The sequence below is a fragment of the Terrapene carolina genome, unplaced genomic scaffold, assembly GCF_002925995.2.
Source record: "Terrapene carolina triunguis isolate 2854851 unplaced genomic scaffold, T_m_triunguis-2.0 Scaffold141, whole genome shotgun sequence".
Lineage (NCBI taxonomy): Eukaryota > Metazoa > Chordata > Testudines > Emydidae > Terrapene > Terrapene triunguis.
This window is the reverse complement of record NW_020664492.1, coordinates 4604363-4616640: the sequence shown is the minus strand read 5'-3', so window position 1 is coordinate 4616640 and position 12278 is coordinate 4604363. Positions and strand designations below refer to the sequence as shown.

The 12278-nt window shown below is 44.4% G+C and overlaps 2 protein-coding genes across 6 annotated transcripts in view; one reads left to right on the top strand and one right to left on the bottom strand.

The window, feature by feature from the left end:
• LOC113406815 (protein POLR1D-like) overlaps window positions 1-11302 on the bottom strand; it is a 25065-nt gene extending 13763 nt beyond the window's left edge. For 2 of the 3 annotated variants that reach the window (XM_026653562.1, XM_026653563.1), the window contains exon 1: window positions 10014-10206. In XM_026653562.1, the coding sequence (XP_026509347.1) occupies window positions 10014-10039 (26 nt within the window). In that variant the 5' untranslated portion in view covers window positions 10040-10206. Of the gene's footprint in view, window positions 1-10013; window positions 10207-11234 lie in introns of those variants that run through there. The other variant, XM_026653564.2, reaches the window with a different exon arrangement.
• Window positions 11303-11619: 317 nt separating this feature from the next.
• LOC112124174 (ligand of Numb protein X 2) overlaps window positions 11620-12278 on the top strand; it is an 85274-nt gene continuing 84615 nt past the window's right edge. For 2 of the 3 annotated variants that reach the window (XM_026653604.1, XM_026653606.1), the window contains exon 1: window positions 11651-11677. The gene's annotated coding sequence lies outside the window, so the exon portion shown is untranslated. Of the gene's footprint in view, window positions 11678-12278 lie in introns of all 3 variants that reach the window. The other variant, XM_026653605.2, reaches the window with a different exon arrangement.

The following is a 12278-nucleotide window of genomic DNA, read 5'->3' as shown; positions in this document are numbered from 1 at the left end:
GTTTGACTACATTTATTTCAGAAGCATTTTGGCTGTAGAGCAGTGTATAATTAATGAAACTGATGCATGGTCTGATCCCAAAGGAATACCACACAGGAATGCCACAACTGGTAATACTGGCATCATTTATAACATGAGCAGCAAATGGCATCCAAAACCTGCATATTTTTGAATGACTGGAAGAAGACCAAAATAATTATAATAGATTGGTCTGTTGGTGAGATAAGTTTGGTGAGAACAAGGGGTTCTTTTCCTTGCAGGAAAGGATGGTCCCTAGGGGTCTGCTTATATTCCTGAATGATTATAATTTTGCTGCATATTTTAAGTGATGATCAAAGAATACATTGTGTAAAAATTCTCTAACCTAAATTTATATTGTATACTAAGATGAAAAGGAAGTTAAGTCTGTAAAGTCAAGCCAAACAACATACATTTCCCTAACCTCATTCTTGGAAAGGGATGGCTCAATTTTGCTGAAAATCAACTAATACGAAAAGTTTTAGACCGAATGGTTAAGTTCAACTAAGATATAAGCAACAGAAAACAGGTTCTTATGATAGAAAGTGTTAGGTAATTTTAATTCTAACCATCTCTGCTAGCTTCAACTATAATAGCACCTTTCATCTGCCAGGATCCTAAAGTACATTATGAACTATACAGGCAATGGAGACATGGTGGGTGAGGTAATATCTTTTACTGGACCAACTTTGATTCGTGAGAACGACAAGCTTTCGAGCTACACAGAGCTCTTCTTCAGGTCTGGGAAATGGACTCAGAGTGTCACAGCTAAATACAAGGTGGAACAGATTCTTTAGCATAAAGAGTTCACACATATTTCAAGGGACCATTCAAGGTAAAGTCACTCAACTTGTCTCTCTAATATGCTGTGACCAACCCAGCTATAACAACACTGCATATACAGGTAATACTCAAACAGGAATTGCTTCACAACTATAATGCAACCATTTACAGGGTGGGCACAATCAGGTACCAAAATCAGTACAGCAACTTGCAAAACTAGAGATGGCTCATTTTATCAAAGAGCATAGAGACTAACATCTCTTAAAAAAATTCCCTGGGAACAATGACTTGACCAGGATCATTAGAGACTCAGCTGAAAGACTGTTATAGCCAATTAGTTTATTTTATCATCCATTTATCATTTATGGATTGATTTCATGTATAATCAATGTATGCTAAACAGATTTAAATTGTAGGATTATAGAAGTATAAGATTAAGTATTTAAGAGTGATGAGTGAGTGTTAGTAAAGCATGGCTGAAACACAAGGCCAACAGGATGAGACCTGTAAGATTTTAGCATAGCCAGACTAGGCCATAGGTTCCCAAACTGGGGTTCAAGAACCCCTGGGGGTTTACAAAATGTTACAGGGGTTCTTGGAAAAAAATTCCCTAATGGCGGACAAAGCTGTCCCTAGGGACCCCGGGCAGCATGGGGCCAGCAGCCCGGAGCCCCTGGACTTCCAAGAGTTAAGAGGATCAAAGCAAGCCTATCTATCACACTGAGGAGATTTAAAGTTCAAGACTCCTTATAAGAAATGGAAAGAGAGGTGGATATTTTTTGCTGTTTTTAAAATTAAATAGGCAACTAGTATTGTTTTTAAAATTATTATGACGAACAAGTTTAAGCTTTGTTGTAACGTGCGTTGTTTGTCTGGACTGCTCAAGACCTGAATGCTTGTGAAGGAGGAACTCTGAGTTGGCTTCTTAAATACCTTCATGCTGTTTCACATCTGATACTCTTTGATGAAACATAGGAGCCTTGTCTTATAACCAGCTTATTCAAAGTGATACAAGCTATGAAAGTGATATCTTGGAAGAGTGTTGCCATTTTCATAATGTAATAAAAATACTGTAATGATAAATAAGAACATAAGAATGGCCCTACTGGGCCAGACCAAGGGTCCATCTAGCCCAGTATCCTGTCTTCTGACAGTGGCCAGTGCCAGGTGCCCAAGAGGGAATGAACAGAACAGGTAATCATCAAGTGATCCATCCCCTTTCGCTCATTCCCAGCTTCTGGCAACAGAGGCCAGGGACACTTAATAATAATTAGTGTGTAATAAGCATGTCATAAAAACAAATTTTATATTTCCAAGATCACTGCTTTTATAATTTATACTCAGGTAAACAAGAAAATCCCTGGAAATATTCATTTTTAGGAGGGGGTTTACGAGACTTGACATTTTAATGAAAGGGGTTCACAGGTTGTTAAAGTTTGGGAACCACTGCCATAGGTTTAAGAAAGCTTGACATGAGTGGGTGACCTAGGAATAACCCTATGCCAGCAAGGTCACAAGGTTACTGCATAAGAAGTGCCAATAGGTGAGGTTATGGAAAAATTTATTGCAATAGGCAGCAATATATTGTAAGACCTTTGAATGTCTATCTTGACCACAGGGTACATGTCATGCGTAGATGCTAAGGAGAATAAGAGGAACTACAAACAACCTATGAAAAATGGGGCACCCAATCAATATTCATGGGGTATGGAAGTTCAGATAAGGGAAAGAAGGTTGACACCTGCATGTGTGTGCATAAGGTGTTAGGTGTGGTCAGAACTACAATATAAAAGAGAGTACCCTGGTTGGGTAAGAGTGGGAAGACCCCAGCAGGAATTGTCCCTCTACTGATGATTATCTTTTAAGAGGTCCAGCAGACCCTAGAATAGCTTTCAGAATGCGAGTATGACTGTGACACTGCACCCCATATTCTTCAGTGATATTCTTATGATATGATTATGGCATAATTATGATGCGTTTTATGCAAATATGTCATGAAAGATGTCAATTAAAAGGTTATGATTTTCTGAATCTGATTATCCTATTTGCATGCATGTATCATTTTTGTATCTGAAGTTATAAAGGTTGACTACATATCTGTATTTCAAATGTAGTTACACCTGGGTAACGCCCACTAGACTTTCAGTCTAGATAGTGGGTGGGGAAGGGCCTATTCAGGGCAATGGGCCATTAGAAAGAACAGTAGGCCTTAGGAGAAGCTTATCTCCCATCTGGGGAGCCTTCCTGAGAATGCTCCAAACAGCCTGTAAGTAATGGCTGCTATGACTCTACAAGGACATGGGACCAGGCCACAGGATGCTGGCCTCCATCTTGGGATGTCAGTATTTTTCCCACAGACTGGTCTGGAAACCAAGCTTTGGAACAAATGGTTCCCACCATATGCAGAAGCTATAAGGCAGGAAGTGACATCATCTGTGGTTCTTCACTCCCCGCACAAGAAGACTCCTGGAAACACCTCAGGAACAAAGACTGAACTGGGGAAAATGTTGGACCCAGGCTAAAGGGATGTCTAGCCTGTGAATGAAACACCTGGGCATTCCAAGCTGTAAAGCAAGTGCAGCTTGCCCCTTAAGAATCTGAAGCCTGCTTGCATCATCTCTTAGGGTGAGAATCTGCTACTTCATATCCAATCTATTTAGTATATTAAGCTTAGTTTGCATTTTTTGTTTATTTGCTAGGTAATCTGCTTTGATGTGTTTGCTATCACTTATCACTTAAAAGCTATCTTTTGTAGTTAATAAACTTGTTTCTGCTTTATCTAAACCAGTGAGTTGGAGTGTAGTGTATGGGAATCATAGCTCTAGGGGCAAATGCTGTTGCATATTCCTCTCCACATTAAGGGAGGTGGTGAACTTTATGAGCTTACGCTGTGCAGTTCCCTGTCCAGCACAAGACAGTATAATTTTGGGTTTATACTCCAAAGGGGGTGCATGCCTGGGGAGCTGGGAGTTACCTTGGCTGTAGCCTTCTTATGCAGGGGCTGGTCAGATAGCCTGCATGTAACTGCAGCTGGGTGTGTCCCTACCTGTATGAATGCTGGTGAAACTGCAGGCTGCAGGGCTTTGCAGCTTGTCGCAGCAGAACAGTGTGAGAAGGAGCCCCAGCTGGTGGGTCAGGGGGCTCAGTGGTACCTCAGTTCCAGGTGGCACCCCAGAGGGGAACCCGTCACAATGACTACAGTTATAATTATTGCGTAGGTTTTCATAGGATTTCTATATGCATAGTATAGTAGAAAGAGAGAGCCTGAGACATAAGGCCTGGTATAAGAAGCCTGAGGCCTGAACTAAAGTAGTGGGTCAAGTCCTGCTAATATAAAGCAAAGTTAGCAAAAGTCAGGCTGTGAGCAGACGTCAGGCTCTGCCTGCGTGCAGGCTCACAGAACCTGGCAAGAACAGGGCTGGTATTGCGAAAACACATACATTCCTAACAAGTACTAGGCACAGGACACCCATGCAAGCACATTCCAGAAGGGTGGTACCAGAACACCCCAATACAGAATTATGGTGTAAACATAATCCCCGAAGATGACACAAGGACACACTGACCCCCTCTTAAAGATAAGGTCATGATGACAGTGTGATGGATAGAGATGTTTTGACTGAACCAACATATACATGGTAAAGGGTGATAACTAGCCACGTCAGAGGGGCAGTAACTAGCCATGTCAGAGGGGCAATACGTAACTTATTATAAAAAGGAATTTCAGAGGGAGTGTCTTTGGCCAGCCTAGGGGGAAACGGAAAGTTCCGCCATTCACTGAGCTGTGTCCATTGTCACGGGCACGAATATATTAAATGTACTTGTAGCACGTATAGGACATAATATCATGCCTCGTCAACAATAAATCTGGCCAAGTGCCTTCGCTACTGAAACGGGTCTGTGATTTTATTGGGCAGTTCGATAGAGGTCTGCAGTGTCCGCTGTCTGCGCAGAGCTGGGACAGCACGCTGACAGAACACTCACACGCCGCCAGCATTTGACAACACACGAGTAATTGTAACTTTACTTACTGCTTTAATAAAACTTGTAGTACAGATAAGACTTTGTACTTGTGATTGTGTTTATATGGTCATTATGCTTGGATATTGTGTGTTCCTGGCGCCTCCAAATTTGAGAAAATATCCAGAAGCAATTTCACTATTTTGAGCTTGCAGCTGTAGCAATCAGAGCCCAACCCATGGCGGTGTAATGCAACATCACAAAATTCACTGTAAATAAAATAAAGGCTATGCTCTGGTGCTCAGATACTATGTCTCCTAGAACCAGATGGAGCATTGATTCAGTAATGACAGAGAGAATCATGTCACTGAATATTCAAGACCACTTCCTGCAGCATTAAATACATTCAAGAACTGACTAGATTCTACCCTGTTTTGCTCTGAAGAGCAGAGCTCAAGATGATAGTGCTACTGATACCATAAGTGCCATTCTATTATGCATGAATTTAATTAGAAATGAAGAAGCTAGTTGTTTTTTGAACACATCTGAGGATCCTGACATCTATTTTTACAACTTGTCCAAGCTTTGGCACAGGACAAAGATGCCAGTCCTAGAGTCAGCAAGAAGAGGTACATACATAAGGGACATTATTAACAATGGACACCCTGGATGTAACATGAAATAATTAAATGGATATATACAGAAACTGATGAAAAGGGATTTCAAAAAATGGAGCCTGAGGAATGCCACACTGAACAGCAAAGAAACAGGATTAAAACAAACACCAAATATGCCACATAGGCATATAAGAATCAAATGGAAAGCATGCCTTAGGAGAGTTTGGAGTTAACTCACCTGATTTAGAATTCCACTGTCTTTAAACAGTTTAAGGCTGACAATAGATCACTTCTTTAAAAAAGCATTAGTTTAAGCTTTTTTCTGTGTGAATGACCCCCACAGCCTGATTAGTGAAGATTCCATAAAGAAATTCATCCTCAGTTTTTATTTGGCAGATCACCTTTACGTTACATAACCAATGTCAAGTTATGTCAACCAATCTCATGATTGCTAGATCTATAGTCTAACTATTACTTTTAGCTATTAAATTGTGCTTCCTTTCTAACATGCAATTTTATATCTTAAGGATTTAGATTTTAAGTGCAACTTGTGCACTTCAAAAAGTAAGACTGTTCTTTGTGTTATATCCCATTGTTTTACAATAATATAAAGGAGTTTATTCCAGATGCTAAGGGCCTTATCCCTTAGGACAACAATTTCAAATAGATGACACTGCAAACTAGGTTTGGAAGGCAGTTCTAGTAGGAGATGCTATTCAGGAGTTGTGAAATGTTTCTGGTAACTAGGAGGCAGCTTTAACTGTGGAAGAGATTATGAGTGAGGAAAAATACATCCAACACTCTCTCTCCAACAACCTCTAATATATTCCCAGAAGACCTCATATTTGCTGTGTTGTTCTAGGGCCAAAGGCAGGATATCTTAACTGTAGGATATTTTATTGTTTAGAACGCAAAATCTTCAGGGCAGGGACATAAATGGTGTTGTGAATAACTAACATGCCAAAGGTGTAGAACAGGGAAGAAAAAGTAAGAACAGGGGAGGTGAAAAATAATCCAGCCCTGTCAGACACTTTGACACTCTTCTGTTAGTTGTTTTATAACCCTGTATACCTATCCCTTGGAGTGTAAGTTATACTCACAGCATCAATTACATTTCATTGGAATTTGGCCTAGTATTTAAGGCTATGAAAAGTTTCAGATTTATAATCTGGATATTCTCCAATATAATTAATAGTAGGATGTTCAGGCGAAACTGCCAGCCTCTAATTTCCAGCAGAAAGGAGCGGCGGAAGGATGCATATCCGATACTTGCCATAGATGGTGGCAAAGGTGAATGGGAAACTGGGTTTATTTACAATCTGCGGGTATTTGTAGTCGCTGCTTTTTTATTGCTTTAAATCTCAGACTATGTAAAGGTCAAATGACAAGAGGTAGCCAATTCAGCATCCATCATTCCTGGTGATGGTAACATTTTAAGCAAGAAAAATACAGAACATAAGACCAAATGAGTTAGTGACAGTAAAAAAAGAGAATAGAAGTGAGAAAACCTGGCATAATAATCCAAAACAGAATGAACAGAAATTAGAGAACTGTCTTTAGACCAGTGATACTCACAACTCAGTGGTTCAGGAGCCAAATTAGCAATCAACATTACCCAAAAGAGCCACAGTAGTGTGAATTCATTGTTTCATTTATTATAGTACTACGTATTCATATTAATAGTATGATGGAGGAATATACACACACACACACACACACAAATGATGGGGGAAGATAGATATAGTCACAGCAAAATGATTGACCAAGTATTATTTTATCAACTACAATTGGTTAATAACATAAGTAAAAGCATCCTGATTGGTTAATAATTAAATCACACATTGTTTTAATATCATGAGCTGCAAAGAGCCGAAGGAAACGCACTAAATAGCCACTTGCAGCTCGCAAGCCTCAGTCTGAGTATTACTGCTTTAGACCATCAAAGCAGAAACTATCTTTCAATTTAATTTGTCTGAGAGAATGAAGTCACTGCCAGAAATTTTGGACAACCAAGTTCTCTTGTCAGACCACCAGACTGTAGTCTTAGCTGCATGGGGACAAATAATTAAATTCTTTTTCCTTTGTCTGGAAAACTTCTAGTTTCCCAGTGGGACTCAGCAGTTGCTCTAGACCTAGAAGGTGTCCATGTCCATAACAGAATTTAAACGTATAATGAGAAAACACTATTTTAAGTCATCATTATAAACCTGTATGTTTCCTTGAGCACTTGGACTCATGGTAGCTAAGGCACCTAAAAATAGCTCAAATAAATATTTTTAAAACTCTCTAAAAACATCCCTAAAATAGCTTTTCTGTAACATGTGTGACATATGTAGAAGTCATGATGGTATAGTTTAGATTTGCTACAGCAAGTAATGCGGCCATCACAAACTTTTGCCGATAAAAACTTCATACCACCCCTCACCATGACATATTCTTATTTAGTTTGGTATTTCAGACCAGTGCCGATGTAGTTGTTTTTTAAGATCATAGGGGAGAGGTGTCTTATGGAAAAATTATAGGAGGTAAATGGATCATTAAATTCTCTTAGGCCCAATTATCCCCTCACTTCCACCAGCACAACTATTATCTTTGTCCCATCTACAATATCAGTTGGAGGAGGACAGTGGGGGCAACAAGTTATTTTTTGTAAATGGAACCACAAGGTTAGTTCCTTATATTTGGGTGTGAGACACACTGGAAGAGCATGCTATCATTGTTAGACATACTGCTAACAGGTAATCTCACATGAGATTCTGTTATACATGGTTTAGTTGTAGTGTTGACAAGTCATGCTGCAGAACTATTATTTCAGTCATTCCTCCCAGACAATTCTACAATAAATAGCATAACACCATCAAGATTTACCAATAATGTAAGTGCTTCTGGTCCATTTCCAAAGCAGAAAGTAAAAAAGAGGTCTGTTATGACTGAATAGTCAACTAAATGAACATGCATTTAAACGGAATGTGTTCGTTTGGATATGACATGAGTCAATTTGTATAGCAGAATGAATGATCTCATCCCAACAGAATTCCAGTCAATGTAGCCACAATCTGACTATAATAAATACAAAGTCAGAAATTAGGCTTTTCTCATTTCAATTAACAAAACAAGGCTTATTAATTTTCCAACTTGCACTGTGATCTAGTTGCAATCATAGCTGGTACTGGCATGCAACACAAGTTTATTAAAGTGATCATGGAAAATCTCCCATCTTTCTTAATTTAATAGGGAGGTTTCATTTATTTATTACATACAAGTATGCCTTTCCTTAACAAAGTAAGGAGTTTGAAAAAGTTGAGTTTACATTTTATTATGAAGACACTGAGGCTCATAGTCTTCCTAGAAGCAAATTTCACAATTGTGGGCCAGGTGCCCAAAAAGTCTTCTGAGCACACTACTCTCACTTCTAAGATTGGTAGTTATATTGTTCCAGTAGATCATAACCAGGCCATAGGATACAGAGTAAGACAATGAGGCAACTTGAGCCAAACCAATAGAGGATTTCAGAATTCAACAGAAAGTCAGCAGTATCTTCAATGCCCCCATTTTTTCTCATGAATAACCTAAGTTCCCTCTGTGATAAACTACTCTCCTGAATGCATCCACTTGGAATCAGATTACTGCCTCACAACAGGGACAGAGGAATGATATTGCAATAGGGAGATAAAGGGCTCCCATAGAGAACGGCAGCCTCAGAAATCCTGGAATACTATCGTACCTCATTCCATGTACTGCAAAGTACATCTTAACTGTTTTTCGGTAGTATACTGTATATGCTTCAACATCGATGTGGAAACCACTTATATAGTCTAAGACAAGTAAAAGTAAAATATATTTGATGCTGTAGGAATAGGAAAACAATTCTAATTCTCAAACTAAAGTCAAAGGTCTCCTGCTTGTAAGTTTGTGTTCTGTAAACTGGGACTCCTGTCCTCCCAAATATTCCAAGCCATGTAGGCTTGATGTTTAGGTAAGTAAAACTGTAAGCATCCACATTAATGCAACCCCCTTAAAAAAAAAGAGATTAAACTTTTATTATATGACATACAATAATTTAAATGTAAACACTGTAATCAGCACCAATGAACAACAGACAGTAAACAAAAGTGCTCCAGCTTCTGTCTTAAAGGCTCTCTAATGGTCCCTCTGCACTACAAAAGTTACCTGTTGAGGCAGGTTATTTACATCAAGCCCCACACGAGAGCGAGTAGGTGGGCTCTAAATCAGCTCCTGTTACCTGACAGCAGAAGGATTACCCAGGCACTTCCACACTGAGGAGGAAGGTGACATGACTAATATGTATTTTACTGGGTCCAGCACCAGCCCTTCGTGTGGTTGCCTCCCCCAAAGGCCTGGCACAGGAGTGACCACGAGCCCCACACATGACCCCTTCCCACCAGGAGAATGTCAAGGGGCGGGTCTAGAAGGGAACTTTTAAAACTCAAGAGGGAACTACCTAGGTAACCCCTCCCCCCAACTCTTCATCCCTGCAGTTTCCCCCCCACTCCCCCGCCCCATCCCCCAGGGCTGAAGGGACGGGAACAAGTGCGCCGGGCAGGCGCGGTAGATCACAGCGGGCCCACCCCGCCCCACTGCCCGGGAACACGCACCCCGGAGGGCCCCTCTCACCTCTCCAGCTCCATGTCCTCTTCCATGGCGGCGGGGCGAAGGTAGATGCCCCCGCTAGGCCAGAAACACCGCAGCGGCGGCTCAGGTACAGACGTAGGCCGGGCCCATCCACTGCTCGCGGCTGGGGACAGGGAGGAGCGAAGGGGCGGAGCAGCGGGTGCGAGGACCCCGTGAAGGGCGGGGCGAGCCGGAGCTGGGGAGGAAGTGAGCGCCGCGTACCCTGAGTGCCTGCTGCCGCCCCGCGCTGTAGGGGGGCCCGGAGCGGGCAGAGCCCGGGGGGAGCTCGGGTCCCGCCCACCCTCCACCGGGCCTGGCCCCTGCTGCTGCCCCATGTGCTGGAGGTGGCGGCTAGTCCCCCCCCCCCCGGCCTTACCGACCGCGATTCGCCTCGTTGGGGAGGAGGCCCCGCCAGCACCCGCTGCCCATAGGCTCTTCCCTCCCCCTCGGGGTGTTAGTTCCCCTCTGGAGACTGGCGGGCGGGAGGTTGCTGTGTGCTCAGGCTCTTCCTCTCTGAACACGGGCCCAGAGGGGTTTGCTGGGTACATGACGCCCCCTTTCCCCTGCTACAGAGAGAAACCCCAACAATTCACCCTAAATCTCCATCCCAAGGGCGTCTTTCCCTCGCCCCACCCCCGAGTCTTGGCATAATAGTGATGCTACAGAGGTTACCCACTGATCACCCTGGTGCCCAGCCCAGGGCGGGCAGCGGCAGCAGGCTGGTGAGTGGGGTTGCAATGACTCAGGTGCCAGTGACTGGGGAAGGGAAGCTGGAGGCAAAGGGGGCCCAGCAGTGAAAATACACACGGTTTGAAACTGCATTGAGGGGGACATGAACATGACAGTAACCGGGGTGCAAAGGGGAAGGGTTATTTACCCTCATCCCCCCTAGCGGTTGCAACTGTGGCTTCGCCTTGCATGTAACCCAGCACACGGGAGCGACCTGTGAACTGAAGAAAGCTAATTTTTGTTTCCAGTGCGGCCTCTAGCTAGTCACAATTCCCTGTTGGTAACGTAGGATGGGGCGCCTGCAAAGGGAAAAATCCCCCCTTTTTATGTATCCAGCGCTCATCCTCCTACTGCTTCGTCCTGGTCTCCTCCGATCTCTTCCCTCGCTCATTTCATCTCATGCCTAATATCTCCCATTCCCTAAACCCAGTTACTGCTAGACCCGCCTCAAATCCCCTTCCCATCACTCCTCCCCTCGCTCCCCTCCACACCCACCTGCCCTGCCGCCCCGTTACCCTCGCCTCGCTGCTGCCCCAGTCCGCCCCGCGGGCCGCGTGTGCTGCTGGAATCAGGCGACCGGCGGGGACACCCCAGCGCCGGGCCGCTGTCGCCTCCTCAGCCGGGTCCCGCCCCGGCCCCGCTCCCATAGGCTGCGGAGCTTCCTCCGGCCGCGGCCTGGCGGCTGAGTGGCTGAGCCGCGCTGTCACTCGGGTCGCGGCACCGCCCGGGGGAGGAGCCGGCCCGCCCAGGGGAGGCGTGCGGCGAAGTCCTTGCCCGGAGTTGGGCGCTTGTCTCTTGCCAGGAGCTCGCCCGTGACAGCGGGAGGCGGAGCCCCGCGGGCGGGGACAGAGAGCCGGCCCCCGGCCGCGGGATGAGCAGGACCCGGGCGCCGTGCTGAGTCGGGGCCGGAGAGGCGGCGGCGGCGCAAGCCGGTCGGGGTAAGTCAGTTGCTAGGCTGCGCGCTCCTAGTGCCTCGCCGCTGGGCTGCCAGTGGAGCGCTGGGCGCCCCGCTTCCCCAGTGTGGCTGCGGGCTGGCTGGTGCCTCCTGGGCGCTGTAGTGTATCCGAGCTGGTGGTGACATCTCCACCCCCCGTGGGCTTGTGTCAACTGGCTGCTTCTTTAGCCTAATATCAGACCAGGGTAGTAAAAACCTCAGCTCAGGACCACAGATAGTGATTGTGCTTGAAATCTGAAGGCATGGAAATAATCTCTCCCCTTTCCCCAGTTCTGTTTCTTGTGTTTGTGAGGGAGGATCCTCTCCTCTCTCACGGGGACAGGGTGTGTTTTGGGGGAGGATGTGTGGGAGGGTTGGTGATGATGATTACTCACTCCTCTTCCTGGGCACGATTTTCCCAGTCCCCACTAAGTGGTAGATGGGGGTAGGGAGGGTGTTGATAATGATATCTCCTCCTCCATCCCCCATTGTGCTGTCCCTCTCTCTGGAAGACCATATGATTCTTTATGTATGTTGTTGCATTAGTGCCCTAAGGTTCTAGTCAGGTTTAGGGCCCCATTGTGCAGGGCACTGTGCAAACACAT